Genomic DNA, 26,219 nt, shown 5'->3' on the forward strand with positions numbered 1-26,219 from the left:
GACAGCCCATTGGAATCCTGGGGTAGCCTGGTAGTTAGAGCATTCACTCATCTTCCTGCACAACGGTGTTCAGTTCCCACATGGGTGCAGTGTGTGAAGTCCATTTCTGGTGTCTGTTTCTGTGCTGTTTCTGGAGTATTGCTAAAAGCTGCAGAAAACACAAGTCCGTCTAAATGACACCCTAATTCAAGTAAAATTATTCCTTTTCATAGAATTCACATATACTTCATTGTAGTGATTCTGAATATCAAATGGAAATCAAGACAGCGTGTAGTTTGATTCAATGAAAACAACTAGTTGTACGATCAACCTGTTTCATGATAGGTTGTGTTAGACTCATTCTAATCAGATGTAGTATCAGAAGATGCTCAAGTACTCTTGTCAAATTAGTGAATTTCAAGGCATGAATGGATAGGTGTGCACACTGGGATCCTCACAGTGCTGTGCTGTGCTATGTCGTGCTGCTGTCTTGCTCAGCACAAGAGGTGAATAACTCGATAGCTGGTAGTCTTTCTGGATGATTGTTACGTTTCTGAATTGCATGGATGTCTGACTCTCAATTATTCATGGCCTTGTAATATAGTTGAAATGTTTATGAGTGAACTTAACGATTAATATCAGCACAAAATCCTAATGTATTATCATAACCCTGATGCAAATGATTGAAAGATTAACGAATCACCATTTTTCAGCAAATTGGGAGAAAACTTCAAGAAGCTCAAAATACCCTAAATTTTTATCAATAATGAATCATCGCTTGTTACACTCAAGAATTATGGTGAATGGAAGCCCAGAACCTTCACAATTCAGTTCACAAATAAAAAAGGATTTTAACCCATGCATCAGGTAAAACTGCAACATCCATGTAAGTATATTAAATCTTTAAAGCATGGAGATGGAGATGGAGATGGGGTAGCTCATTGGTGATTTCCCAGGGTGGGCTCTGTTTAGACAATGTTTGGCGACCTGAGCCGAGATATTTCTGAAATATTGTGATGTAACACTGCACTCACTGTACATTGTCTCACAATTGTCATTTGTGCACATAGGCGGAAGGAAATAAATTCATAAAAGGTCGGTACATATAATTCCTGTTTGACACAATTCCAAACTAGATTTTTTGTTGCTTTCAGATTATCTTGATATGGGAGGTCATGGGAACAGTAATCACTATTCAGGGGGATTTGAGGCAACGTGGCGATCACAGGGGTCACAAGCTGACAGCAAAAAAAAGGGAGATAACTTTCCTTGTCCGCAGTGTGAGAAAGTTTTTCAGAGGAAATGGGGTTTGATCTATCACATGAAGGCCATCCACGACAATGTGACTCTGTATTGTGTGTGCGGCAAGTCATACAAGTATGAGACAACCCTACATCGTCATCAAAAGTTCTGTGGCATATACTTAGAATCAAGGAAGTGATGGCGCAAACATATTTTGTGATGATTCAGTCAGTGGAGTTTGAAAGAAATAGATTGATCTGACATTAATGTTGTATTTGTCCAAGTTGTGAGCTGTAAAAAATTATGCGGTGATATTGTTTGTGGCATAATTTATTATTTCCAAATAATAAACCTGTATGAATATTTTGGTTGTTTTTCTGACCTTACGACTAATTACACCTACAAAACCTTTTTCATAATCTTGATCTAAATTATTTGATTCACCGAAATCAAGCATGTGTTTCTGAAACACAATCGGATGTTGGTGATATTTACTGGAATATATCCCTCAGCCTGGATAGTTCTTCATGCTATTGACTGCATAATTGTCACGCTGTTGACCACAGAATTGTCTTGAATATTTACAGACCATGGCATACAGCTGAAATATTGCTGAGTGCTGCATTATTCAGTGAGTGGACGGAGAACTTGCTGAAGTGCAAGGCTAGTGATCCAGAGAGATTGAGGCGTCAGGATCGAGCCTACCTGTGACTGGGCATAAAAACCTTGGACTCTTTCCATGTTGTCACAAGCTCTAATGTGCACTACATAGCCCTGTGCACTTTCAAAAAACCGACCAATCCGTTAATGGTGGCTACATAATTACATACAAAATCTGATTGCGGGTACAGCAATGTACAGTAAACTTGGACAACTGTGACTGTATATCCCAGTCCACCCAGCTGTGAATTATGTATCTTGATAGGATGAGAGCGCCACAGTAAATTCAGTGCACCTATACGCCTCAGGGAGTTGAGATTGATAACAAACAACATAAAATGTTCTTGTCCGGTCCAGACTTGATAATTTACGGACTGCTGCCATATAGCTGGAATATTGCCAAACACAGCATCAAACTTCAATTTAACAAACATGTATTCATTACATCCCTGGAATGTTTACTTGTTGTTAAACATAGACAGGTGCTGGTAAATGTGTCAGCAGCTACCTTTTGTTCTTTTTCCAAACCTGGGTATGTTAAACATATTAGGACAAGCTTGAATTCCTTATTTCAGTCTCTTTGGATTTTGCGGTCAATTTCCCATCAGTATACTGTATTTCTACATTCATGTCATACTTACATAAACAGGTTGTAAATGTTACATCTGAGAAATTGTTTGAATCATTTGTCTTTTAGACAGAAACCAACCTGAGTTACTTGAAAGTCTTGATGGTATTTGTAATACAATGACATCAGCTTAATCATGGTTTTTCAGAATCTGATATGCCATGAAGTAATTAATTCCTGACATGATGCTGTTGAAATTTTCGGTTGGGATTGAGACGTTCTCCATTATGTCCTGCAAGGTCAGATCTCTGAAGCGAATGTGAATAACTGATAAGATCAATTCGTTCTAAATGTGCAAATATGCTTTTTTATGTATGCTGGGAGGTGAAACATCTGTTTAATCCTCACAAATTTACATAATAAATAAATGTTTCAGACTTGAGAAATGCAATGCGAGGGTTACTAGTAAGTGGTTGTGCATTGTTAGTCCAGTCCTGGGCGTTAGGGTAGCTTAGTTGTTAATGCATTAGCTTGTCACGCTGAAGACCCGGGTTTGATTCTGCAAATGGGTACAATGTGTGAAGTCCACTTTCTGGTGTCCCATGCCTTGATATTGCTGGAATATTGCTTATAATATAAAGCAGCGTAAAACTAAACTCACTCACTAGTCCAGTCCCCAATAAAATTGTATGATTTTGAAATGAGGTTTGTTATTTGATGTAAATTACTTGTTCATTATCACTTGCTGGATGACATTTGAATCTGTGTAGAAATGTCACGTATACAGATTAAAGAAGTTAATCCATAAAAATAGTTGTCACTCTTTGTTCTCTTTGTTATTTGATGTACTTGCACTCAGTAGAGACCAAGTGTCCAGTGTTCATACACTGAAATTGGAACTAAAGCTCCTTTTACATCATGAAATTAACACTATAACTTAAAAGAACTCTGCAGTCTGGCCTTTTTGTTACTTTCAGGTTATGGCTATGGAGCAGGCGAGACATTAACTCATTCAATGACAGACTTTTCTGAAAGTGGCAGCTACAGGCAGCCATATTTTTCTCAAACCTCCAACAAAAGCAGAAATATGTTCACTAAAAGTTATCACACAAACCAGCCAGCAGCCCCTAAACAGAAAGAAGTGTTTCCATGCCAACAGTGTGAAAAAGTGTTTAACAGAAAGTGGGGGTTGATATACCATGTCCAGGCCATACATGAGAAAGTGACATTTGCGTGCGAGTGTGGGAAGTCCTACAAGTATCAGAACGCTCTAGTTTACCATCAGAAGACTTGCATCCTCCATGCATCTCTAGGCCAGTGACCCGGATGTACACCACCGAGGTGTATGCGTTGGGTTGCAAAATGGAATTTAGTGCGTGGTGGGTGAACTGGCTAAAGCATCGGGCTATAATCAAGCAAGCCAATTTGTGACGGGGTGTAAATCCTTGGAGTCAACTTCATGTACAGACTCATTCACTGTTGTCACAATCCAAAGTGTACAGTATACAACCCTGTGCACTTCACAGAACCCATGAATCTATTGGTGTATGACCAGATCATGGCAACATAAACATGTGCAAACAGCCAGTTGTAGCTAAAGCAATGTGCACTTGGACAAAGTACTGTGTCCCAGTCCACCCAGCTGTGAACTGGGTACCTCGCAAGGATTGGAAAGCCTTGGTGGCAGCTAGAGTTAACTGGTCTCTAGGGAGTTGGGATTGATAAGAAGATGTCCAGTTGTGTTTGGAAAAATACCAGCGCCTTGAACATGCAACAGTATGTGGATATGTGCGCTATATAAATATCCGATATTAATAAAGAAAATACTAATGACTTACAATCACTTACATTGGAGTGATCAGGATGTACACCGTTTAGATGTTGTATTTCTTGGGTTGCCTCATGAGTTGGTCAGCTTTGTGAAACTAGGAACATGCGTCTTGATGATCTTCTTTTCCAGACTGTGTATCTTATTGCTTTCAACAAATATTCAGAAATACTGTTCCTTCCTTAATTTATACAAGAGTAGGGATCAATGGAGAGGAGAAAAAATCACAAGGACTATGTTTTCAAAGATAAGTTTATATTTAGCAGTAAACCATCTTCAACTTGCATGTTTTCTTTAGCCATTGGTATGACTTATATAGTGTTGCATCTGTCCTGCATGTACATTGTATCATGAGACAGAGCTGTTGCTATGCCTATATGTAAAAAAAATGATAAAATAGTTTCAGAGTCATGTGACTGCATATAATTAAAGAAGATTTCTATCAATGAAGATCATAAAAGTGCCCCAAATGAAACCACTCTGAGTCATCCTCATGAATTAATTATCTCCCTTGTTGAAGTTGCTGACACATACTTACACGTGGAAAGTAACATATTTTCTCGGGAGACGTGCACACTTCTGCCCACAATTAGTTGTGTGGAAGACCCCATACTGAACTGACAGAAGTTGATACAAGGTTCATGCCTACATACAGATTTGTGTTATGTGAAGGATCTTGTGGTATTCTAGTGATTAAAGCATTTGTTTGACACAGGTTTGATTCCCCATAGCGGTACAACATATAAAGTCCATAGTGGAATAGTGCCAAGGGCAACAAACCACTACTATTCATATGTTCACTCAAGTTCCAGGATAGAATTGGTCTTTAAGCCATGTTTGTCGTTCACGGCAACTAACGGGATAAGAGGGTCAAGCTTGATGACTTGGTTGACATATGCCATGTGTTCCCAGTTGTGTAGATCGATGCTCATGCTGTTGATCACTGGCTGGATTATCTATTCAGATTGATTATTTACAGACATATAGCTGCAATATTGCTGATTGCACAGTAAAACTAAACTCGCTCACTCAGTCAAGTATTTTAAGCCCACAAAGTATCAGAACATACGATTCAGTTGCAACTAGATACTACTTTTCCTTCTTTCAGATGGAGGCCAGATTGCGATCCATCATGTAAGCATGGGTGGCTGGGATGGGCTTGGTTATGACTATAACCAGTCCCCTGGAATGCATGATGGGGATTCTCCCTCTCACCTTGGGACAAATAGGATCGCAAACATTTCTTGCCTGGAATGTGGGAAAATGTTTTCGTCGCGAGGTTCACGATTTAACCATATGCAGGTCGTCCACAGGAAACAAACTTTTTCTTGTGTCTGTAGTAAAGTCTATAAGTACAGGACAGGGTTGCTGGCTCACCAGAAGTGCTGTGAAATATTCCGTTCAAATGTGTAAAAGGGTGCTCACAGGTTTCATGGTACAGTGGGTCATAGTCACATGTGGATCACCTGGATTCAAGTCAGAGAAATTCACAAATGAAGATCTTTGGTCTATCTGCACCAAAGATGTGAAATGGTCCAGTTAAACGTGTAAAGTGGCATCAGACATTTCATCCGACAAAGTTATGTTCAGCAGTGCTCAGAATCTCATCGTCACAGTCACGTGGGTTCAAGTCCAATATGCTTGCAGATAATGATCCTATCTCCGTCAAACGGTTTTTCAGTGTTTAACAAGACTTAATTGTGCACTGACTCATGAAGATGTTGATACATCTAAATTTTGCGCTCATGTTGAGAAAAGAAAAAATATGCCGTTTCAAAATGAAAGAAAGAAAGTTTTTACCATGATTCATGTAAAATCATAATGCATTGTTCTCTCATCGTTAATAAAACTTACAATTCCATGCGGAAAATGCACCAGAATTTATTATCGTAACATACGGAGGGAAATATTTAAAGGATCACATGAAAGGACACATGTCCTTTATTTTCTTCCAGGTTTTCCTCACAAGCTTTGTATTGCATACCTTGTGACAAACTGGAAGAAAGTATGGGTAACTGCCTCAATGTTTTGGTATGCGTTGGGGTAGCCTTGTGGTTAAACCACTCACTCATCAGGATGAAAACCCCAGTTCGATTTCCCCGGATGTTTTGTGTGCATGTCTTGTATCCTCTGCCATGATATTGCGGGAATGTTGCTAAATATGGTGTAAAACACTACACACTCACTCACTTACTGTAAGCACCTGAGATTTGCATTGTTTCAAGCTGACAATCTAAGTTCAGTTTAAAGCAGCACTATACAAAACTCATTAATTTTCACAGTGTTCACCACAGGAGTGACCATCTATCGCTTCATTGCCATTTTTTCTTGCAGCAGGAAGTTCTACAACACTGATTGTTGTTAATATCCCTTGATTGTCAATTCAGTTCAAATAGATGTTTCAATAAATTCCTAACGTGCATTTTTATGTGATCATTTAAAACTAAATAAGTATCAGACGTCGCAAATAAACTAGCACAGCCTTTTTGTTACTTTCAGGTGCGAGTTGTTTGGGTGGAAACAATGCTGCCACTTCTGTAACTGTGCCTGATAGTAACTGGAGGACTCCTAAAACAGAACCTTTCACTCATATGCCTAGGGAAAACGTGCTCCAAATTCTGCCAGATGTTTCGGTGTTTTTCTCAAATCGTAGCTCCTACCCAGACAAAAGTACCTTTCAGTGCCCCGAGTGTGAGAAGCAGTTCACGGCGTACAGTGCCAGGATGTATCACATTGAGTCTGTACATAGACACAAGACGTTTGCATGCAAGTGCGGCAAAGTGTACAAATACCAGCCAGGGCTGCTTAGACATAGCAAAGTCTGCCGTCTGCTTCTCCAGGCAAATGCACAGAAGTCGGACCAGTGATTGGAGTGTGGGTTGGACAAGGGATTGGTGTAAGGGTCAGACCAGTGGTTGGTTGGGGTCAGACCACTGAATGGAGTTTGGATCAGACTAGTAACTGGTGTGGGGTCGAACCCAGGGATGAGACTTGGGATCAGGCCAGTGGTTGGTATGGGGTCGGACTGGTTGGGATTGTGGCAAGGTGAAGTTTAACTGGGTCAGACCTGTGAGTGGTTTTCATGTAGAACCAGTGAATGATCTTTTCAGGGGGGTTAAAATTCTGCCCTCAGTTCCAAAAGTATATCTGATACATTATAGTCTTTTATGACAAATATTGGGTGAGTGACCAAGACTGGCATGGAATTCCAGCTATTGTCTTATGCAAGATACTGTTTCAGTAATATGTGATGATGTGGAATCCATGGAGAGGATTGAGATGCTTGTCTGATGACCACAGGCGACTGTCAGAGACTGTGTTGAGACAAGATACTGATATATTTCATTAGTCCATACTAGTGAATACTGAACACATGGCTGATTTAATGGGAAAGACTCCTTGTTGAATCAGTGACCTTTGTCATAATCTGCTTCAAACAATTATGGAAGAATTAATTTTGTGAAATGGAAACTATGGTGAATGATTGAACGATTATCAGGACAAAATGTCCCATAGAACTGCATTAGTTTTAGCTGATCCACCATTTTGATGATGTGAACACGTTTTTATCCATATTCATATCTTCACATGGTGGACAGAATCATTCTGAGTAAGCATAATGTATGTTGTGTTTTGTTGGTTTTTTTTGTAATTTTTTTTTAATCGTCCTATTTTGAGTGGATTTTTATTGCCTTCAAACAAGTCCATGTGGCGCTGATGATGTGTTGTAATGTACCGACATATTGGTTTGAGATTTGATATGTAATGTATTATATACTAGGCCTGACTGAAATGATCAGTAATCAGTAATATTGTTGAGAAAATATTATCTATATGAAAAATGCATTATCGACATTATTATGACAGAAACAAGGAATGGTTTTCTCACATATCAAACAAATTTACGTTTATCATGGTATGCTTCTTAAGTGCTGTTTTGTGAGCAGTCCATGTGTAAACAAAGTGATGTGAAATATAGTAATTTCTGTCACAATTGTTGGCATTTGCCAAGGTTACATCTCCAATATTTATAGTCAATCAATATTTAATTAATGCTTGTCATTCTCTATGATCAATGTCAATAGCTGTGTTATGTACAGAGGTAATATTGCAAGGCAATTAGCTCATTGTTTGACACAAACACTTCTGTATTGTCTCAAGGATGAAATTGGTTCAGGAATTACATGGAGGGTATACTTCTGTTATGTGAAACTGAAATCAGTGCTGATGGTGGACTGAAGTATATATGCTGTTTTCCAACAACATATAGTAAAGTGTGTCCACGTGAAACTGACATCAGTGCTGATGGTGGACTGTAGCATATTATATGCTAGTTTCCTACAACATATTGTAACTGTTTTCTTTTAGATAAATTATTATCAGCACAGGCAATGTTGCATGGTGTGATCACAGTACATGTAATCATAAGTCTGACCCTGGACTTGTCGTAACACTACATTTTGTGTGCAGAATGGGCTGATTGGCTGTTACAGCTTCAAGAGGACCAGTTTATTCGTGTATCTGAGTTGGTGATACTTACTGACAAACATTGGTCAGAGTCAATCACTAGAATCTGCTAAAGGATTGTTTTCTTGGTGCAAGGTGTTTATATTTTCACTTCAGTCTTGGTAGAGTTTTTCTACCAGACATCTTTTCATGCCGAGGTTCTTCTTTGCTACTCACAAAGGTTGAGATTTTTATTTCAGTTTTGTCTTTTATTTCCGTCTCTTCACTAATTTAGATATCAGAATGAAGCATTTTAGCTGCATGGGTCAAGTCTGATGGAGAGCGGAAAATGTTTCAAACTTGACATTTTTGTTGCTTTCAGGTTGCGACTATGGGAGCTCTGTCATGTTTGACCCGTCAGGCATTGCTTTACACCAGGGAAATATGGTCACATTTGGTTACGGTCAAAATAGTGCGTTTGATACTGGTGAAAATAATCACCTTACAACTTATTCCAATTCGTCAGGTCGTCAGCGATCATTTAAAGGGTTTCCTTGCTTAAAATGTGGAAGAAGTTTCGCCAGTGCTGGAGCAAGACACAATCATGTCCAGAGTGTGCACGATAAGATTCAGTTCACGTGCGTGTGTGGAAAGAAGTACGCGTACCAACAAGGGTTAATTCACCACAGAAAGTCATGCGCCATGTGTGTCAATGCTTAGATGATTGATGAAAAGCCACGACCTGTTGGTATTGTGCTTGTAATTGTCGCACAATTTCTGAAGCTAGCAGTTTGATGAGTATAGAGTATACATTAAACTGTTGCCATGTTCTGTGATCACATATTACCAGGATTTCATTTTCCTGAACATTTTACAGACCATTTGAAGATGAACACAAGGAAAAGGTGACAGTAAGGGAGGTAACTCTCCCTACCTAGAAAGCAAGTCCTCCATTTGTCTATCTCTCTGTCCTCATAGCTGTCAATCCAAAACGTGCCCAAGAGTGGGAACCATTAAAATTCAGCATCCAATGATAGCAGGTCCTGGTCGACCTCAGGGTGCAACAGAATCTTTTTAAATGTATTATGGAGGCTACTGAAGGCAAGTTTATCTGTGTCAGTCGGAAACGGTGGTTATTTGAGGTGGAAACAACAATATTTTGCAATATTTAGAAAACACTTTTACGGAAATATGTAAGATTGAGTAGAATGGCCATGAAACTTTCAAAATCTGAGATTCGTTGCAAAAACGAGACAGTTAATAGTTTGAGTCCATGGGACGCGATATTTCCTGTTGTGACTTGCTTTTTGTGTAGTGCCTTGAATGATGCAAGCCTGAATTTCTGAATCTACCCTCTATCAGGGGTTCTTTTTAATTTATCAGGAGTTGTTTTACATATCAAGAAACAAGGCGTTAATCAAGGCTATCATCAGATTTAATGAGTGAGGGAGTTTTACACCAGTTTTCAGAATATTCCAGTAACATCATGGTGTGGACACCAGAAACAGGTTCACGTGGTGAGCAAAGGTTTTACCACAAGGCTACCCCACCGCCTCATCCGTTTTAATAAACATGGCTGCATGATGTGCATAATAGTAATCATCCTAGAGTCTTTCTTGCTTCTGTGGGTGACAGTAAAGTAGCCGCCTTATAGTTATGTGTGACGATGCTACATGATACATATCTGTAAGTGTTCTCTTGTGAAGTTGTTTTGGGCGGGGAATTACTAATTATAGTGCTGTTTAAAGAGGTGGAATCACTAATATAACCTTAGTGCACTGTTAAAGAATGGGAGTTGAAGTTAACCTTAGTAAAGTTTCCTTCGTGAAAGGGGCACTAGGAGTTGCATGTACTGTATTCACATAATATTTGCTGGGCGTCGTTTGAAATTTTTGAACAGAATATAAAAAATATTCAGTTACTATCAAGTGATTGCCACACACAGATTGTCGTCTGCAATTAATTTTCAATATGGTCTTTTTGTTTCAAGTATTAATTGTTAAAAATACAGCTTGATGCAGATGTGACATTGAATGTACCTGATTTCTGTTACCCGATTTACAGGTGTTATAATTACGTATTGCGCCACAAGGACAGCTTAATCTTCATAATGTTTGCCATCTGACAAATGTAGACTTGACGTTTACTTTGTCAGTATGTCAGGTATGGACTTTTGGGAGGAGTTGCTTGATAATTGAGTACAGCTGACCAACTATTGACTAGTCATATGCCATAATGCTAAGAATATCTCGGCCTGAATCATGTACTGTGCATATTAAACGATACATGTAGGATTAGTGTGCACCCCATTTTGTTCTGAAAGTTTATTAAACGATCATTGTACTAGCATGAAAATGGCCGAAAATGAACTGTGCACCCCCTTTCTCAAAAAGTTGTATCTGCCCATTGCATAATTATGCTGCAGTTGTCATCTGCCCTGAAACTGCCATTCCAAAAAGGGAGACTACTCACACAAACTTGACATATCCTGGTGGCAGCGTCAGACATTAAACAACAGATTGTATAGCTAATATTTGAAAGATTGAACACGGATGTGGTGTAGCTTAGTCCTTAAACCAATTGATTACCATGGACTGATTGTGAAATATTTTTCAAACAAAGATTGTGATATTTGTCCATTGTATGCCTTATTTACCAGTCTGTTTCCATTGACTCTTGGTGCAGTGTAAATACCATGCAAATTGTGATGATGTAAGTAATATTATTTTGAAAAAAATAATAAAAGATTCCAAATGGACGAGTGTATTTTTGTTATTTTCAGACACTTTTGACAAACACTACTATGGCATAGGTCAAGGACACAGAAGAAAGATTCATGCATCTCAGCTTGGATCCAGTAGACCCAAATACCGAGACTCAGATCACTGTACCACAGCTCCGCCTATGGGCAAGTATCCCTGCCCACAGTGTGACAAAGTGTTCGCGAGTGTAGGTTCAAGGCGTAACCATGTCAAATCCATCCATGACAGGGTGACATTTTCTTGTGTTTGTGGGAAGGTGTATGTCTATGAATCCGGATTGGCATACCACAAGAAATTTTGTCCTCATTGTGTGTCATCAACTTAGTGAGTGAGTGAGTCAGTATGGTTTCACGCTGCTCTTGGCAATATTCCAGCAATATCACTGCAGGGCACACCAGAAATGGTCTTCACATGTTGTACCCATGTGGGGAATCAAACCTTAGTCTTCGACATGATGAGTGAACACTTTAACCACTAGGCTACCTAGTAGGGGGAATTCAGGATTGATTGTGACATCTTTTATCTGGAGGAGCTGCTTTGTGAAGAATTGGATTGGCAGCAGGACACTTGATTTTTCTTCAGTGATTGTATGGTGTTTAGCTACATCAAACAGACCTTGTGACAAGGGCTGCAAGATTCACAGAGACCTCGACTTGATTCGATTTTTGAAGTGGACCCTTGATTCTGATCATTTTTGATTCGGCCTTTCATACAAGCAGATTTCATTTAACTCTCAGAGTTGACAGGATTAGTGTGAAATCCATGGTCAACTTGGCGATGTCTGCTAACAAATATTTTTATTTGATAATTAGCTTGCCATAAACCAGTCACATTTTACCTTATTTCAGCACATGAAATAGCCAGAGTTGGAGTCAAACTTTCGTTAAGGCTGGGTGGAAATAAAAAGTATTCAAATCAAAACAGTGATACTGGTTATCAATAATTGAAACTAAGGTGTCGATTCGATCCTCAGTTAATCATACCAAATCATTACAGCCTTGTGACTTTTTCACATTTGTGGTCTATAGGAAAACTTTTTGTTTCCTTGTCTGGTGCTGAAATTTAAGGGAAGTGAAGGAGGATTCATTTGGAGATTTGGAGGAGTCACTATTTTCTAGAGTGACGGGGTTACACACACACAGAGACAGACAGAGGCAGAGAGAGGGAGAGAGAAAGAGAAAGAGAGAAAAAAAAGAGAGAGAGAGAGCCACTCTGCATAAGTGTTGTAATGTTTATAATTTGACCAGTACTTTTTTACCTGACTTCACACTGCTTCTCCTTGTCTCACCTGAATTCACCACATTGTGATTCTCTGTCCTCTTATGGTTTGATGTGTTTTGGCTTGACGCAGTAATTTACTATTTAGAAGATGTAGACAAAGCTGTAGTGATACTGTCTTATAGTCCTCAAGTACAATTCCTAAGCCACAATAAATGATTAGATTTTCCTTGAAACTACTTTTGAATGATGTTATGGCTTTGTATTTTATATGTAATTTTGTTTCTAATACAACAGATTAGGGCAGACCTATGAATGAAGATACAATTAACAAGAATATCCTAGATATGAATAGAAGTTACATGTAGCAGTTTACATTATCAATGATAATGATAATAATGATGATAATGTTCATGTGGTGCTGAAGGGTAGGCCTACCAAAGACAATTTCACACTGTAGAAAAAAACACAGAAAAGCCCACATTTATCATGGAAATAGCAACATAAACATTAAACTTTGCTACTGAAAATGGTGAAAATGGCAACTTTGAATCGCTAAAACTGGATTAGGAAACCCCCAAAAGCCTGCAACTTTGATTTTGTGCATGCGAACATGGAAAAGGTAGTTTCGACCATGTTGCCACTTTTCAGTTTGAACAAAAGTAACATTTCCTTTTAAAAGTGTTTCTGTTGTGTTGTTTGGCAGTTGTCATCATCACAATTGTGTGCACACCAGTGTAGAATACTGTCCATGCATATGAAATAATTGACAGTAATTATTTCAACATATTCAATACTTTTTATAGGCAAGGAGAGTCACGGAAGTGCAGAATCTTAATGCACATGTGCAGTAGAGGTCAAAGTTCCGTGATGTAAAAATGTTCCAGTTTCATAGTCTTTCTTTTTCAGTAGCTAGGTATTATGTTTATGCTGCGGTTTTTTTGCACAGAAAGAAAGCTTTTTTAGGTAGGTCTGTAGGGGCCAGTAGCAATATTTCAGTAACTTCACGGGGCGACTATTGAAATGGGTTTCACACATTTGGGAAGTGAACCCGGTTCTTTGATGTGATGTGAAACGCTTTCACAACTAGGCTACACCACCACCTCTTGATAGTGCCGACTCGTGATGATGTGGGTGAGAACATAGGCCTTCACTAACCTATGCTTCTTGTCCTATGTGCCAACACACAGGATTTGGTGGTCAGGCAGGCTGATTTGGTTGACACATGTTATTTGTTCCCAGTTCCACATATCAATGCTCATGCTATTGATCACTGGATTGTCTGGTTCAGACCCTCAATTATTTACAGACTGTTGCCATGTAGCTGGAATATTGCTGAGTGCGGCTTAAAACAAACATCACTCAAATTTGAGAAAGCAGTTGGAAGATGGAAATCTAAAAATTAATTCATTATGGCCAGATGATGATAATCTGTTTGACAGTTGAATCCGCTGTAAACTGATGGAAGTTGTCATTGTGAAATAGCTTGTTCCAGAAGTAAAGCCACAAGTAGCTGCAATAACGCCGATTTATTCATTCACTCCTATTGCAAAGTTCTGTGATCAAATCAAGATCTGTTACTGTTTGATCATATATCATGCCCGCTGAAATTTTGCGACTGTACTTTTTATCAGAGTGTAGCAGAATAATCATCAGTTAGAAATTTACCTTTTCAGTTCTTATGGCTGTTTACGAGACATGCTGTTAATGTGTTTTCGTAGAAATTTGTTGAAAACAATAAAAATATCTTGCAATGGATCAGTGTTTTCCTGTTGTTTTCAGACCCTCATGGCAATCACTGCTATGGCTTAGGTCAAGGACAAAGAAGAACGATTGCAAGATCCCAAGTCGGGTCCAGTCCAAGTTGTCAGAACCGTGTTCCATCCACCCCTGTACTGCCTGTGGGCAAGTACCCTTGCCCATACTGTTCCAAGGCCTATGCTAGTTACAGTTCCAGGCGGAACCATATCAAGTCTATACATGACAGAGTGACATTCTCTTGTGTTTGTGGGAAGGTGTATATCTACGAGTCTGGCTTGGGATATCACAAGAAGTTTTGCCCCATGTGCGTGTCGCCACCAACGTAAATAGCGGGCTTGGTGTCAGTTTTGAGTGATTTGAAGACAGGTTGTTCTGAACGGAATTTTGGTTGTTCAACTTGATTGTCATTTCAAATGGAACAGCAGCAACAGAGTTCATGATTTTAAAATAAGACTGAACATTTTGAACGGGACTTAGGCCTTAGAAAAATGTTGTGGTTCCGATTATCTGACTTACCCTTGAATTCTTGTGCAGACCTTATCTTATAAAAGCAGTATGAATAAAATAAGCTCTCACGTATGTGAGCTTTCTGGTATCAGATATGTAGAATGTGAGTCCAGATCAGTCATTGGCTACTCCATGGTGACGACCTGAGGTCAGATTATTATGGACCACTTTCCGGGTTGTAATTCACTGACAAGTGAAACTAGAGTTAATAAATATTCTTAAATCTTATCATATTTGAATTATTATCACTGCCTTAACAACCCGGAAATATACTGAAACCTTTTGGTGGAAGGACACAGGATGTGTGGATAACAATCAGTAAGCCAGATGCATCATTTGTGTCTGTTATGTATTAATGAGCCATTATATTCCTGAGAAGAGTCCTTTGAATATTTTATTTGTTTCAATAAGCAACTGATAGCATTCACACCCTGCTAATCAATTTAAATTTATGAAAGTACTCATATTATTTGTCGTGTCTCGAAGTAGAATTCGAAGTCAATGATGGAGCTGTGATGATTAAACATTTAAAGACCATTTAGAATTTTCGGCTGTGGTGATGATTTTTATGGAATAGCATGTACAAAGTGAACTGATGCTCCCCTAACAGTTATGTACAAAATATGTGGGGGACACGCCTGCCTGCATGTCATGTACAAAATCAGTGACACCCCCATCCCACCTTTCCATAATTTTAAAATATTTAGTTGTGTACAAAATAGCTTATCAGCAATAGTGCATGTGTACAAATTTAATGGAACCCCCACCCCTTTTCACTCACCGGAACAAAATGGTAACACCCATCTCCCTCACACACACCTCCCCCCCACCCACCCCCCAAAAATAAAATAAATAATAAATCATCATCACCCCCACCAGCATTGTGAACCGTCACTTAAACCACATGGCTACCCCACCTCCCAGCTCACGAGGAACTAACAGACATAGTTAGTTTGGGATTTTGTATATGCTAGCTGTATATTTTAGTCAAATTGTGTGTAACGAACTACAGTCATAATGAACTAGAATTAGTTCCCTTGTCCTGTTTGCTTAGTTGTTGACAACTGTGTGACAACACCAGTTCGACTACCTGAAATAGAAACAGCTTTTTTGTTGTTTTCAGACTTCAGTGGAAATCCCCACTATTTCTCAGGAGCCCCTAGTACAACTGTATGCAGACAAGCGAAGTATTCTGACATGGATTATAATACGTTCCGTGTCCAGCGTAACCAAAACACTGACCTGACCAAGGGCAGCCATCCATGCTCACAATGCAACAAAGTGTTTGCCAGTCAAGGGGCTCTGTGGAACCATACCAAATCTATTCATGAAAACATGTCTTTCCCCTGTGTGTGTGGCAAGGTGTATGTGTACAAGTCAAGTTTGCTGTTTCATAAGAAATCCTGTGCTCAGTGTTTATCTGGGGGAGTCGGGTAGCCAGGTGGTTAAAGACTTCACTCATTCCACTGAAGGTCTGATCCTCAAAATGGGTACAATGTATGAAGCCCTGGTGTCTTGCTGGGATATTGCTGGAATATTGCCAAAAGCAGTTTACACTCCAAACTAACTCACCTTGTGTTTATCGTTTTCGTGATCCAATGCACTAATGCCTAGCTTCATCAAAATGCCACAGGGCGATACGCCCATGATGTCGGGAAAGAATAATTAGTCACTCCCCACTTTCGGTAGTTCATTTCACAATGTAAATAACACTTGACTTCAAAATGTATTGACAATGTGGTTTTGAATAAATTACTTAACTTAGATTAACTTAACTTTTTCAAACCTCCGCTGGACAGAGGCCCAGTTAATTTTCAAAATCCAATTGACCAAATATTAATTTCACTTGACCACAATTAACAATTTGGTTTTGTCTGCAGATAATCTTTATCAATTGGGTGAAATTGCATTTTTATTTCATCATCAAAATACACATATGAAAGCATTTCAGTACTTTGGCATTACTGTACCACAGTACCAGAGAATTCCACTGGACGTGAGCATCGGGCAGTTGTATTTTTCAACCCGGCTTCAGTACAGTTCAGTCATTATACATGGATGGTTGGCTTTTTACTGACATTTTTTAAAACCTTGGGTTGGTGCAATCATGTATGTATCATATAGGGCTGCAGTGTTTCGCTCAAATATTCAGTGAATTGAACCATACCTCTCCATGAATTCAGTTGATTATTTGTGATCACTAAAATCAAATATTTCTTGTGCTTTCACTTGAATTTAATTTATTAATTAAAACAAATTATGAAAAATGAAATGTGAGCAAGCTAGACAGGATTATTGTGAATACCATTATCTACTGTAATAGGATTGTGGTCATTAGTCAGTGTCGTGCTGGAGCTTTGGGATAGCCTAAAGGTTAAAGTGTCTGCTCATCATGCTAAAGTCCTGGGTTCAATTCCCTACATGGGTACAATGTGAGGAGACAATTTCTGGTGTCACCCGTCATTGCTGGAATATTAATAAAAGTGGCATAAACCATGCTCACTTACTCATTGTTGTGTTAAAGTAATAGCATAATTAAAATGTACGCGAATGTATTTGGTTATTGTTTCTCTAATTATAGTGAATAACACATCAACTGTTGACTTGTATTTGTTTTTCAATTTTAGTGACGTCTGTGATATTGCTGGAGTTAGTGAGTTTAGTTTTACCCCACACTTAGCAATGTTCTAGCTATTTGGCGGAGGTTTATAAATAATTGAGACTGGACCAGACAATCCAGTGATCAACAACTTGAGCATTGATCTGTGCAATTAGGAACCGATGACATTTGTCAACCAAGACAGCAAGCCTGACCACCTGATCCCGTTAGTTGCCTCTTATGACAAGCATACTCCTATTCTATCCCAGACCTTCACAGGTCGATATTGTAGGAATGTTGGAAATAGTGGTGTAAAACCATACCCTCTCACTTCTGGCAGATTCGTTCAGATTTACCAGTATTGGATGCCTACTTGCTGGAGTTCAAATATTCCTGTCATCGATGGGAGCTTTCTCTTAATCTTTTTTTGTTGTTGTTCAGTCGCTCATGGTTTTCACCAAATCTCACACAACCCCTTCCTCCCCAACATGGTACTGTTGTTTGTTATGATCTGCAAGAGTTTCAAGGCAGCATCCATTGATAAAAAAAATAGAACAAGCCTTTTTGTTACTTTCGGATGGCCATAACTCCTACATGAGAGCATGTGGCAGCACAATGGCCGGAGGGGAATATGACTGGCAGTATGGAGTTACTATGATAAAAATGTTTTCGGAACCAGGTTCTTGGACAAAACATGTCTGCTCATTTCATCAGAATGTCAGGTTCATCTGCTTGTTTGGAAAGGTTTGTGTTTATCAATCCAGTCTCTTGTTTCCTAAGAAAACCTGCTCCATGTGTCTGGCCCAACCTACATCATTAAGTTGATGAAGTCCTGATGAATATGGGATGGTTTGTGTAAAACTGTTATATATTGTGACGTCGTGTCTGCTTGTTGCGTATAGTTTTGTTATAGGTTCAAGGAATAATATTTATTACTGTGTCCATTGTCCTAGACGCACATTTGCATGTTTTGTAAAACACTGGTAGCAGGATGAAATCAGTAACCCGATAGGATTTTTTGTGACAGATTCAGGAGAAAATGGATGAATCCTGAGATCTGTGTGCTTTATTTGTGCCTCCTCAATACAGCCAAATAATTGTACTACCAGTGGAATATAAAACGGGAATTCGACTCCAGGGCATGATTCGTTTTGATGCTGTTATTCTTAAAATGGATGAAAAGTCCTTCAGTTTGCATCATGTGTTGAAGATTCATTTCAATACCGTTGTCTTCAAGTGTTGAATGGATTGGAAAAAGAGCCTTTTGTTGCTTTCAGGTTTTCATGGTTCAAAGTCCCTTGGACCAATGTCGGGCATCAGGTTGAGCGATCAAGCTGCCTTTACTCTTGTGGCTGCTGGCAGACTTCCTGCCCCTCAAACGAATCCAGAGGGGGCTATTGGGAGCCATCCATGCTTTCACTGTGACAAGACTTTCTCGAGTCACGGGGCCAGGTGGAACCACATACAGTCCATCCATAAAAAAGTCTCGTTCTCGTGTGTTTGTGGGAAAGTATACGTGTATCAGTCTAGTCTGTCATTTCACAGAAAGACTTGCCCAATGTGTGTGGCCGTTAGCTCTCCGTCATAACTGCGATGGCCAACGTTGAATTGAGGAAACTGTTTCAATTTGACAATAATTATCCCAAGTTGGGTGTCTGACTGCAGAGGTTGTGAATTGTTTTCATCTGCACGGACAAATATTTCTGATAAGGCTCCCATTGTACATGTCTCTGAAGGAATTGAGCATTACTTTTGATTTGCTCCTTAGCTTACAGAAAGTCAGTGACAAATGCCTTTCAATTCCAAGAAGTATTGCTGACTCATCCAAGATGCTGATTCATTTCTCCACGTAAAGGAATTCGGCATGGAAATGGAAAACCTGTTCCATGATCCTCATGGAATCAACCTTTTGCACTGTTTCATTGATGATTAATGTGTTAGTGAGTACGTTACAAAGACTCCCCTTCAGTCCAGGGTGTCATTGCACAAAGCGACATTAGCGCTGTGGTGACTGTAACTCCCATACTTTAACACTGACTTAGATAGCCTTAGCTCGGATGTTTTGTACAACAGGACCCAGGCTTGCATTTGTCTCTCTCTCTGAATGTCTGTCATTGTATGTTGAGAAGTGACCCAGGTTACAAGTTGCTGTAGAAGGCTGTGGTATTCGTGTATCTGTTGAAATTAATTAAAATTAATTCAAGTTGATCATGGCCATACAGCTCCTCTATAGTTCCTGTATTAGGAGGTCTTTTCTAATTGAAGTAATCAAGATAGGTGAACAAACGACCAAGCAATTGATCACATGTTCTCACAGTAGAACACAAAACAAATTGTTTTAGGGTATGAAATGCTTGATGATTTTAGTGTTTGAAATACTTGGATATTATCTTGAAAGTTATCTGTTTAATTTTAAGGAAAGTCACTTCGCTTGCTGAAAAAGTCATGACTGAATATATTGTGAAGTCATTGTACATGATATATTAGACATCACTTTGACGTAGCAAGTTGCATCATTTTACATTCAGTGTGAAGTTTGTAAAATGCAGTTTGTGTCGTTTCTAAACAAAAGAAACAACAGAAACAAAGTTGTACTTATTTGCAAAAATGACCTGAATATGAAAAATGATGCTAAGTTTTTTTTTATCGATGATCGCTCGTTGGTAATGAACCAATCATCAATAGTGAGATTTGAGCCAATTCCCAACATTACTGCTGGATGTACACTTAATGTTTTTTTCAAGGATGGTAGCTCTTTCCAAGTCTGTTTTGTAACTCAGTTACTGGTGGTTGTATCAGATTACCACCCCACACCCCGACACCCACACACCACACCTCGACACCCACACCTTGACACCCATACCCCGACCCCACACTCCCAACATGTTACTGTTGTGTGTGGCAATCTGCAAGAGTCTCAAGGCCCATGAAGATCCTCAGTAGAATAGGCCTTTAGCAACCCATGCTGGCCGTTTCTTTAGAACCTGGAATGAATCATCGATGATGTGGACAGATGGATGAAATGATGCACATGACATCTAAGAGAAACAACCCAACACTTATCAAAGTCACAGATGTGTTCTTGGAACAATGAATAATACTTTGTGTCCTTAAGGACACAGTGGTTTTTTTTTTGTGTACATTGTCTACATTCGTGCGCACTGGACGCGAGTCACGTGACACTTTGGCAGCGTGATGAAATAAGTAATCCTGTTGGATCCGATGTGACAGCTTCAGGAGAAGACGCTGGAGTCCTGAGATCTGTATGGTTTGTTTACGTCACGTTACATCAAAACTATACTGAAACAATAAGTACAAGGCATGAGTTGTTTTGATACTGTTTTTCTTAACATGGATGAAAAGTCCTTCAGTTTGTGTTATGTGTTTAAGATTCATTTCAATACCGTTGTCTTCAAGTGTTGAATGGATTGGAAAAAGAGCCTTTTGTTGCTTTCAGGTTTTCATGGTTCAAAGTCCCTTGGACCAATGTCGGGCATCAGGCTGAGCAATCAAGCTGCCTTTACTCTTGTGGCTGCTGGCAGACTTCCTGCCCCTCAAACAAATCCAGAGGGGGCTGTAGTGAGCTATCCATGCTTCCACTGTGACAAGACTTTCTCGAGTAAAGGGGCCAGATGGAACCACATACAGTCCATCCATAAAAAAGTCTCGTTCTCGTGTGTTTGTGGGAAAGTGTACGTGTATCAGTCGAGTCTGTCGTTTCACAGAAAGACTTGCCCGATGTGCGTGGCTGTCACCTCTTCGTCATAACAGCTATGGTCAACTTTGATTGAGGAAACTGATTTATGTCGTCATGGAGTGTTGCATTTGGATGTTTCGCTTCAGGCTGGAATATATTTTCTCTACACTGACAAATATTTCTGATTAGGTTATCCATGTAAAGGTTTCTGGAGGAATTGAGCACTACACTTTGTTTGCTCCATAGTTGAGCCAAGTGAATGAGTTGTACGCTGCTTTTAGCAATATCACAGCGGGGAACACCAGAAATAGGCTTCAGATATTGTACCCATGTGGCGAGTAGACTCTTTTAACCACACGTTTACACCACCGGAAATTCAGTGATTAGCATCTTTTTATGGCAAGAACAAGGAAAGGAATTCATCATGGGAATGAAATACCTGTTTAATGATCCTCATGGAATCAACATTTGCATTGTTTCTTTGATGATTAATGTGATGATTGCATTGCAGTCACTCCTCAGTCCAAGCTTGCATTTGTCTCCCTGTATGAGTGTCTGACACTGCATTTTGAGAAGGTTCATGACCGGGAAGGCTAACATCATAACGCTTCTCGGTTCTCGAGTGTATCCTTCACGGTACTTATAATGCAATGTTATGGCTGAATGAACACTGCGCTCCCCCACTAGTGGTTTGATGGGTAAGGATAGTAGACATTGAGCTGTTGAAGGTAGATAGTGGGTTTGATGGGTAAGGATAGTAGACATTGAGCTGTTGAAGGCAGATTGTGGGTTTGATGGGTAAGGATAGTAGACATTGAGCTGTTGAACTTTGAGAGCAAGATTAATGAGTAAAGATGACAGACACTATACAGAACTGCTGTTTTACATTTTCGTGAACATTTTCTCAATTTACTGTACAACGCTGTGAAAATGTTATTGTTGATTCATTCATATCTAGAAACATGGACACCTCATATAGATATTTACTTTGAGTGACGTGTGCTTCAGGATCCAGCATGGACTTGAATATGTAGTGTTCAGTTCGGAGGTGATGGCACGTTTTCATTTACATTTTGTATCCTTTGTACATTGAGAATGAGTGATGATGACTTTGTAGCGAACCAACTTGTCTAAAACCCTGGAAGTTGTATAACAGAATTTTGATACTCACCAAAATCCCATGACTATTGGTCTGCATCCCAAAATTGACCTGATAAAATTTTGTTAGGCTTGAGCTTATACATTGGGTTAGAATCGAATGTTAGATCCTCTTGTCCTTGGTGTGTATGAACCATACCTGTTTTCAATCGTTTTGCCAAAGTGGGAAGACTTCCATCCTATTGGATTGTCTTCCCTGAAAATATTGATACAGATCCTTCGTCTGTATTGATGCATTATGTAGGCTTATGGTCATTATGGTATGACTCTTTTGGTATATCGATGTATATGTAACCTAAATCAACTTTTCACATTATTACATTGGTGTTTGGTCTGTTATGTGTGGTACAGGATATATGATGACAATAAATAAGGATGGTAGGCACTGTTGTGCTGACAGGGTCAGATCGCTGGCTTGATGCTTAATGATGGCAGACAACCAGCTGCTGAAGCCAGATGTGTGGCGTGTGTATCATGTAGTGATGTAGTGTTAGGAATCCAAAACAAATCCAATATCGATTATCGGAGGACTTTTGTTGAACGGTTATCAGTTATAAACATATGAATTTTTGTAATCACCAATTTTAAGGATTTTTTGTCTTTTTTATTAAAATGTCTTTGTAACTAATGCTGTCACGCAGAGAAATGGATGCATGCAAGAAAGACACTGGAATTGTAATTAAACAATAAAAGTGGTTGATATTTTTACTGTGCTTGCTGTCATCTTTTCATAACTTGATTATGTTATTCTTATCATCTCTCTCTCTCTCTCTCTCTCTCTCTTTCTCTCTCTCTCTCACACACACACACATCATTCATGAGCCTCATGAATATTCTTTACATTTAATGATTAGTTTACTTCATTCAAGTGCGCTATACTAAAACAATTTTGATTAATCGAAAACTGGTTTTGTACAATTGATACCTATTCTAGCTGAGTGAGTTAGTTTGGTTGTGCGTCACCTTCAGGAATATTCCTGCTATATTATCTGTAAATAATCAAATTTGGACCAGACAATCCTGTGATCAACAGTATCAGCTTTGATCACTACAATTGGGTTACAGCTAGTCTGCTCATCTGATAACATAACGTCAAGCATGGGTTGCTGAAGAGCGGGCTACAGGACCAAACAGAATTGAAGTATTAAGCTGCAACCATTATTGATATGTGTGTGGATGGACCACTCATTGCAAGATGTGGGCACCTGTTGAGTCATTGTTGAAACAGCATCTGTCAGTGAGACTCTACAGGATATTGGTGACCATGTTACTGACTATTTCCTCTACAATACACAGCTTCTATACTTTGTGATCTTTGACAGTCCAAATAAACTAAGTGTTATTTCTTTACTTTGCTATACTGAGTCTAACAAACCCTTGTAAAAAGTCGTGTCACATTTGAGCAACCTGTGACTGTCCAATCAAGCGTGAGATGGCCAAATGGATTTAACCAATGAAGTGGTTTGGGGAATTTCTCTTTTTCGGTCGTTGACACTGATCTCTCAACAACAGAAAACAAAACAAAACACAGACATTTACGCTTAGTGGTTTCTGACGACATCGTTACTATTATCTAATATGGCTGCAAGACGACATCCTGGAATATTGACAAAAACACTATTTTCAGTAACTCTTTACTCATTGTTGCAAATTAATGGCGTCCTCCATGAACATAACTCAGAAGTGATCGTGTGGAAAGTAGCATTTGGAAATCATTCACGTTTTTGAGGTAGACGTTCAAATGGTATGTGTAAATGTTAACTTTTCATGATTTGGTAAACTGTCTTCTGATTGGTCAATTCAAAGGGTTTTCTGACCCGACCTTCTACTAGGCTTTGTTAACGTAAGGATAGCAGTGTTATGCATAATACTGAGTCTAAGGTTATTGAAACGGTGATCAGTGATACATGTTGTCCAAAGTATTAATTGCATAAGAACATTTGTATACATTGATGCATGTGTTCAATAAAACATTAAACATAAACATTGATTCTGAATTTTACATACCATCAAATATAATCTGAAATACTATCTACAATACCATAATGTGGAATGGTCTGACAAACCTCCACTTGGGCATCACTTCATGTGAACATTCTGATCAAGCAGTCAGTATCATACTTTCAGAAGTCTCAACATGAGCAAGTGAAACCTTCAGCTCATGTACTTTCTGTATCTGAAATAAAAAGGTTGAGAAGGAATTCCAAATTCATAAAGTTTAAGACACAGCTCCTCTGTTGTGAATATTGTTTGATGTTGATCAGCTGAGTGTAGATTTAAAAGCTATTAGACGCCACTTTGTTTAAATTTAACTGATGTCCTGAAATATTTTCATTTTACTTGGAGTGAGGATTATGTTGCATCAGTTCTAGCAGTATTCCAGCAAAATTATCACAGTAGAAATAGGCTTCAAAATTTGTATCCTTGAGGGAAATCGAATCAAGGCCATCAGAGTGGTGTACAGATCCTCTAGGCTACCAGCAAAATTATGACACTAGAAATAGGCTTCAAAATTTGTATCCTTGAGGGAAATCGAATCAAGGCCATCAGAGTGGTGTACAGATCCTCTAGGCTACCAGCAAAATTATAACACTAGAAATAGGCTTCAAAATTTGTATCCTTGAGGGAAATCGAATCAAGGCCATCAGAGTGGTGTGCATATCCTTTAGCTACTACACCACCTCTGGACAAATGTGAATGTTTTTGAGCGATTGATTGAGTGAGTGAGTTTAATTTTGTGCCCCACTCAGCAATATTCCAGCTGTATGGCGTCGGTCTGTAAATATTCGAGTCTGGACCAGACAGTCCAGTGATGAACAACATGAGCATTGACCTGCGCAATTGGTAAGTGATGACATGTGTAAACCTAGTCAGCGAGTCTGACCACCTTATCCTGTTAGTTGCCTCTTACGACAAGCATAGTCACCTTTTATGGCAAGCATGGGTTGCTGAAGGTCTATTCTACCCTGGGACCTTCATGGGTATGGCAAGCATGGGTTGCTGAAGGCCTGTTCTAAGCTGGGACCTTGACAGGTCTGATTGTAGTTGGAGTGATGCAGCCTTGCTTCTGGAATACTTATCTTCAACAGATCACATCCAGCTGAGAATTAGATTAAGATTCTTTTAACAACAAAGCTAATCCACTGCCCGAAACCAATTTGAAAAACAATGTCTCCTACATACCAAACATACATCAGCTACTCCAACCATCTCATGGTGTTTGGATATAAAGAGTTCCTAAGTCTACAACTTTGGGCGTTATGAATAGATGCCTTGACTTCCAGGTTAAGTTTCAAAAACTGCTGCATACTAACATGAAATCATTCCACATTTGATTCAGCATGAGATGAATTTCGAGTAGAAAATGTGTTTTTGTTGTTTTCAGGTTTTCGTGGTTTGAACGCTATTGGTGAAGACAGCCAATCACAGATTCAGTTTTCCGACTTCCCTGTGTATGGCCACACTAGGCGTGGTAAAACCTCGGAGACTGGTGTAGGGACACATAAATGCTTTCATTGTCACAAGACATTTTCAACCAGTGGTGCTCGGCGCCATCACATCCGGTCCGTGCATGAGAAGGTGTCGTTTGGCTGTGTGTGTGGCAAGGTGTACGTGTATCAGTCAAGCCTGGTGCACCACAAGAAGTTTTGTCCTGTGTTTCTCAGTTCAGTCTCTAGATAAAGGTGATTATCCAACCCCACCTCGATTTCTGATTGCTTGATGTGGCCCTGCACATATTGTCCATATATGACCAGTGCACAAGAGTACACTGACCAAACAGCATATAAATTTTT

General features: G+C 39.2%; 1 protein-coding gene across 20 annotated transcripts in view; it reads left to right on the top strand.

Moving 5' to 3' along the window:
* The window catches only part of LOC137281720 (uncharacterized), a 258,200-nt gene that overhangs the window by 12,357 nt on the left and 219,624 nt on the right, over nucleotides 1-26,219 (top strand). For 2 of the 20 annotated variants that reach the window (XR_010956757.1, XM_067813235.1), the window contains one exon: nucleotides 1,134-1,584. The exons of 9 other annotated variants lie outside the window; for them this stretch is intronic. Coding sequence is in view for 10 of the 11 variants with exons in the window: in XM_067813235.1 (XP_067669336.1) it covers nucleotides 1,134-1,420 (287 nt within the window). In the remaining variant the exon portion in view is untranslated. Of the gene's footprint in view, nucleotides 1-1,133; nucleotides 1,585-5,385; nucleotides 6,056-6,776; nucleotides 7,145-9,105; nucleotides 9,456-11,505; nucleotides 14,309-14,485; nucleotides 15,200-16,094; nucleotides 16,738-18,847; nucleotides 19,779-21,027; nucleotides 23,134-25,810; nucleotides 26,109-26,219 lie in introns of those variants that run through there. 9 more of the 20 variants (XM_067813227.1, XM_067813232.1, XM_067813234.1 and 6 more) reach the window with 9 other exon arrangements.

The sequence above is a fragment of the Haliotis asinina genome, chromosome 4, assembly GCF_037392515.1.
Source record: "Haliotis asinina isolate JCU_RB_2024 chromosome 4, JCU_Hal_asi_v2, whole genome shotgun sequence".
Classification (NCBI taxonomy): domain Eukaryota; kingdom Metazoa; phylum Mollusca; class Gastropoda; order Lepetellida; family Haliotidae; genus Haliotis; species Haliotis asinina.